The sequence below is a fragment of the Eurytemora carolleeae genome, unplaced genomic scaffold (genome assembly GCF_000591075.1).
Source record: "Eurytemora carolleeae unplaced genomic scaffold, Eaff_2.0 scaffold444, whole genome shotgun sequence".
Taxonomy (NCBI): domain Eukaryota; kingdom Metazoa; phylum Arthropoda; class Copepoda; order Calanoida; family Temoridae; genus Eurytemora; species Eurytemora carolleeae.
In genome coordinates, this window is record NW_019396373.1 from 110,638 (window position 1) to 116,707 (window position 6,070).

The following is a 6,070-nucleotide window of genomic DNA, read 5'->3' on the forward strand; positions in this document are numbered from 1 at the left end:
ATAGCTCTAGCTCTAGGCACTGAACGTACAAGGTAGTCTAGAATATTAAAAATCTTTCTGGTTTTTTGGTGTTTTTATTTAGATAAGATTTTTTATGGTTTTTATTTCAGAAGTTTGACGTCTATTTTACTTGTTTTGTTTTCATACAGGCGCACTTGTCACACTTTCCTTGCTTACAATTTTATCCACTGACGCAATGATTAGGAATCACGGATTCAAATCCTTCCTTAATCCTTAACTTTGAATCGGTGCATGGTTCACATTTGAACCGACAGTTTGTAGTTCAGCGACGTGGTTCAATTTTAAAAATTTGGTCCCAGGATATGTTTAATTTGGTTCCAGGATATGTTTGATTTGGTTCCAGGATATGTTTGAATTACTTAATATTAAGTTTATTAAAAATTTCAATGATTTTATCTTTTTCTGTAGGTCGGCGGCAAAGAGTTTGTTCATTGTCTCCTCCCTCCTTTGGAATCATTGGCTACTGTAGAGGAAACTATTGTTAGAGATAAGGTAGTGATGTTGATTGAATGGTTGTTTCTTGATTTTATTTGTTGAATGTTGATTTACCCATTATAATTTTTTTTTTATGATTGATTGATTGAGATTGGAGTGTAATTTAAGTATCTTAGTTTTGTTTTGTTTTGTGCATAATCTATATTTTTGATTATTTCTATGATCACCAATCCATTTAAAATCTTGAAGAATTTAATTAATAATTTTGAACAGGCGGTTGAGAGCCTCCGCGCTATTGCTCAGGAGCATTCTCCAGAGGATCTAGAGGCTCATTTCGTTCCATTGGTAATATTTATATATATATATATATGTATTATATATAGTTGTAATCTTTGTTTGTTTGTTTGTATATCCAATCATAACTCTTAAACCCCTTAACCGATTTGCCTCAGATTTTGAAACAAAGTGTCCTTACCTTGGTTTAAAAATTCTTAATTTTGTAAGTTGACTTTGATAAAGAAAGTTAAGTTTCCAGTTAAAGCTGGGGATTCCTGAGCTAGTTTTAAATATTAAGTAGAGTCCTGATAAGAAAGACCCGGAATTAATTTACAATTAATGAGACGATTCTACAATTTTAATTTAAAGAAATATTATTGATGAAACGATCACAAATAGCCGTTCAAGACTATCTTTCTGTTCATTGAAGTTTGTTTGTGGTTTAGTTGAAGAGATTGGCTGGCGGAGATTGGTTTACTAGCAGAACCTCCGCCTGTGGACTCTTTTCCGCCTCATACCCTAGAGTGTCCGCTCCCGTCAAGGGTAAGCTTATAAACACAGAGGATTGGCGGATTAAATAACTAAAATTGGAAGATCAAAAAATATAATATAATTTTTTAAATGCGAGTATAGTTTTTTCAATATTACATAGTTACTCCCTGTTCTAAATTTTAAGATTTGGCTTAGTGTTCTTAATTTTCAGGAGGGAAAGATATTAAAATTTTAAATGTTTATACATTTTTTTTCACCTACAATTTTTTTCAAAATTTTCATCAAAAATCTTGTAATACCGTCAAAAATAAGAAGACGAAATTAATCCTATTGAGAGTTCTATGAGTAGTTCCCCCCCCCCCTCACCCTCGCAACAAACGGCCAAAAAAAGAGAGAAGCTAGAAATCCAGAAATCTCCGTAATTCCGCATCAAAGTATTTGACTAACAGGAATCTACATCAATCAATCATACTTGGACGTGCGTGCAAGAATTAACTCTGCTGCACTGTATTATGTTAAATAACTTCATTATTTTGTAGGTTATTACCGAAATGATATTTGTTAAACATTATTAAACATATATTCTCTACAAAAGTACATAACGGGGCCTCTTTTTCAGATTTCATTTCTAATTAGTTCAAATTACAAATTATATATATATATAAAGAAGTAATTATTTTTGACAAAAAAAGAGAATTTTTTCATTTTTTCATTTTTAATTCTTTTTCCAACTTTTGTGGGATTCAAAAAAATGTTATTAAAAATCTTAAATTTTTCACGATATCAAAAACATGTTATCAAAAATCATAATTTTGAAAAATGTTCTTAATTTTGTTCTTAATTTTTGGCAATATTTGTTAGAAAAATCTTAAATTTAAGAACAGCGTTCATAATTTTTTGGGTAGGGGGCAACTAAAAACTTAAATTTCTGAGTTAAAAAAAGGATGTTTCCATATAGATCAAAAATGTTCAATTTCGGTATGAGATAAAATGTCTCTGTCTTTATTAAAACTTATAATGATTTTCTTTGTTTATGTTTAACTGAGCAATGAATTAAAAACTTCAAATTCTGGGTGAGAAAAAAATTGTTCTTTCTTTATCATTACGTAAAATGATTTTAAAATTATTATTCAGCTGAGCTGCAAATCAAAATCTTCAATTTCTGTTTAAAAGAATTGAATGAATATTTAAACGTAAAATAATTTTTGGATTTATGTTCAGCTGAGCTGCGAACCATGTATTTATGTTCAGCTGAGCTGCGAACCATGTATTTATGTTCAGCTGAGCTGCGAACCATGTATTTATGCTCAGCTGAGCTGCAAACCATGTATTTATGTTTAGCTGAGCTGTGAACCATGTATTTATGTTCAGCTGAGCTGCGAACCATGTATTTATGTTTAGCTGAGCTGCGAACCATGTTCCGAAACCTCTGTCAAGACGATACTCCCATGCTTATGTTTATGTTTAGCTGAGCTGCGAACCATGTTCCGAAACCTCTGCCAGGACGATACTCCCATGGTCCGAAGAGCTGCCAGTGGAAAGCTTGGAGAATTTGCCAAGGTATCAAGTTTGCAGTAAGGCCGCAGTAAGGATTTCTACTTAATTATTTTTTTTTATCTAATTTCCAAATGAAAAAATATGACTTTTTTGACAATATATTAATCTTAACATCATTAATTGTTCTTGAACATTTGTCCTGACCTCTTGAAACAAATATGCGCTCGAAAGAGCCTTAAATGTCCGCGCGGCACAATAAAAGAAACTATCTTTGAACACTTATGTGCTATGTTGGCTTAAGTTATAATATAAGTAGCATAAGATGCATAGCAAAATTGGGACAAGTAATTTATTTCCGAAGTCAAAATAGACATTGGAGCATTCTTACTGATAGTAGCCAACCATTACATTATTATTCATCTGAGAAAAGATTTTTCATGTTGTATGTCGATTATAGGTAATTGGGCAAAAAGAATTCATTTCTAAGGTCAAAATAAATATTGGAGCATTCTGACAGGCGCGCTAGTAGCCAACCATTACATTTTGGGTCATCTTAGAACAGATTTTACATGTTTTATGTCGATTTATAGGTAATTGGGGACGCTGAAAGTCCTATTTTTTTCCTCAAAAAGCGCGCGCGCGCACTTTTCCCCAGATCCGTTTAAAACTAAAAAATGCATGTATTTATAAGAGTTTGTTCATTGTCTCCTCCCTCCTTTGGAACCACCCTTAGACGGATCTAGGGTTTGATTTAATTATACTTAAATATTTATTCATATTTGTTAGTTTATTAACAAGTGTTATAAAATAATTAAGTTACTATTCAGGCAAGGGGATATATTTTTGCAATCTTTTTTTTGCTATTTTTCCGGGGGAAAAACTTAAATTTTTCCTAAATCTGCAAATTAAAAATCAACAATTTGAGGGGTTTTTCTAAAGTGAGGGGGGTGTCGTTCTGTTTAAAGAAACTATTCACCCCTGAATTTCAGGCTGTTGAGGTAGAATACCTGAAGTCTGATCTAGTTCCGATGTTTGTAAACCTGGCCCAGGACGAGCAGGTCAGCAATGTAAGTATTCTTTAACAATAATTTTCCGACTTAGGAGGGGGGGGGGGGCTTATTGATCAAACATCAATGATTGATTGAGAACCCATTATTCTAGAGTTATTGAGCTCATTGAGCGTGATTATTGTGAAATTTTCTTAAAATCGAATTTTTGTTGTCTGCTGGAACCAATGTTCGTTATTGAAACCCAAATAGGAAACTTGAAGCTCGAAGAAAATGTTTTTAAATAATTTGTTTGTTTAGGATTCAGTTCGTCTTCTGGCCGTTGAGGCGTGCGTCTCCATCGCCGAGATACTAGAGAAGGAAGACGTAGAACAGCTGGTGATGCCGACACTACGCGCGTGCGCAGATGATAAGAGCTGGCGAGTGCGGTACATGGTTGCGGATAAGTTTACTGAGCTGCAGGCTGCTGTAGGACCGGATATCACCAAGACGGATCTTATCCCGGCGTTCCAGTCTCTACTCAAGGATTGTGAAGCAGAGGTGATTTTAAAATTTGATCATCTTCAAATGCCTTCAGCTTTAATTCTTTTAGTGATAATCAGAAAGACTTGGAGTTAACTTATTAATCAGACGACTTTACAATCTAATTTTACAATTATAATTAAGAGGGTCATAATGTCTCTCTCACCTAGCGGCGGTCTGGGGGTCCATTGCGGGTTCCTTTACAAATCTATTTTTAAACACTTAATTAATTATTATTGTAAAATTAGATTAATTAATTATTATTGTAAAATTAGATTGTAAAGTCGTCTGATTAATAATAAATCAACTCCGGGTTTTTTGATTATCACTAAAAGAATTAAAGCTGAAAACATTTGAAGATGATCAAATGTGCCCCCTACCCGTTCCATGCCGGCCCCCCACTCCCCCCCCCCCCCAAAAAAAAAAAAACTTCTCAGCAGGTACATACCGGTGCAGTGGTTGGCATTTGTGATTGTGTACCTTACAATATATAGTTGAAGCTTACCAAAATTAATGGGGGTTTATCACTTTCCAGTTAGCTCCTTCCAACTGAAGCGATAATAACAAAATAGCTCTAGTCCTGCCAACTCTAAAATGTGGTCTGTTTATTGTGCAGATACAGATATGTAAACTATCAATTAAAATTAAAAGATATGTAAAATCGTCTGATAAACTATCAATTAATTCCGGGTCTTTTTGGTTATGCCTGTGAAAAGGCATCTTAAAATGTTTTTAAAAATTCTCAATAATAAATTTGGCATTTTAAGAGACCTGTACACGTTATTTCATGACACCTGTACACGTAATTTCATGAGACCTGTACACGTTATTTCATGAGACCTGTACACGTTATTTCAAGAGACCTGTACACGTTATTTCAAGGGACCTGTACACGTTATTTCAAGAGACCTGTACACTTTATTTCAAGAGACCTGTACACGTTATTTTTAGAAACCTGTACACGTTATTTCAAGAGACCTGTACACGTTCTTTAAAGGCGTAATTTCAAGAACCCTCTATTAATAAAGAAGCATGCCAGATTTACAACAGTAGCCTTTAAACCTGCTTCTGTTCATCGAAGACAGAGTTTTCCGTGTGTTGTGATTAAATTACCGTCATCCTTGGATTAGTCAAAGGGTTTAAAGGGTACTATTGTGAATCAGATACGCCACTAACACTGGAATGTCACTTGAAATTATTGTCCCTTAAATATTATCATTTAAAAAAAATATTACCTTTAGGTTCGTGCCGCGGCTGCGCACAAAATTAAGAATTTCTGTCTAGCTCTAGATCCTTCTATTCAAGAGTCAACCATCATGAACAATCTTCTACCATGTATCAAGGTAAAACCTACTAACAAGAACTCACAAATGGGTCATTCCATGTCAAGTCAACCACCTATGGACGGCATGTCACAGATTTTGCTGAAATTTTGCATACAATTTGGGATATGAAAAAAAATCTCAGAACCCGAAGATGAGCGTTCTGAGACCTCCGAGGCCGGAGATATGGCTCCGGAAAGTTTCCGATAATTCGAGATTTCGAGGCCGGCCTCTATATTTCAAATGGCTCTAACTTTTTTGTTTTAAAAGATAGCTCCAAAATTTTTTCAGTTTTGAATAGGTAATCACAAGTCCGTTATTTGGTGTTAAAAGAAAAAATATCATTAAAATATTATTTACAGGTCATAATTGCATTTCTTTATTTTCAGCCTCCGTTTGAGGATGTGTACCAATTCCGATTGTGTTGATTTTTTTTTACATATTTTTATACTGCCATAAGGAAGGGGTTAGAAAAGTTAAATTTATATGTATTTGTTC

The 6,070-nt window shown here is 34.0% G+C and overlaps 1 protein-coding gene across 1 annotated transcript in view; it reads left to right on the plus strand.

Annotated features, from left to right (window-relative positions):
* Positions 1-345: 345 nt before the first annotated feature.
* Positions 346-6,070, plus strand: part of LOC111701969 (serine/threonine-protein phosphatase 2A 65 kDa regulatory subunit A alpha isoform) — a 14,940-nt gene continuing 9,215 nt past the window's right edge. Inside the window, exons 1-8 of the mRNA XM_023473476.1 lie at positions 346-369; positions 430-513; positions 730-801; positions 1,179-1,275; positions 2,693-2,784; positions 3,711-3,788; positions 4,029-4,268; positions 5,492-5,593. Of these exons, the coding sequence (XP_023329244.1) occupies positions 346-369; positions 430-513; positions 730-801; positions 1,179-1,275; positions 2,693-2,784; positions 3,711-3,788; positions 4,029-4,268; positions 5,492-5,593 (789 nt within the window). The remainder of the gene's footprint in view (positions 370-429; positions 514-729; positions 802-1,178; positions 1,276-2,692; positions 2,785-3,710; positions 3,789-4,028; positions 4,269-5,491; positions 5,594-6,070) is intronic.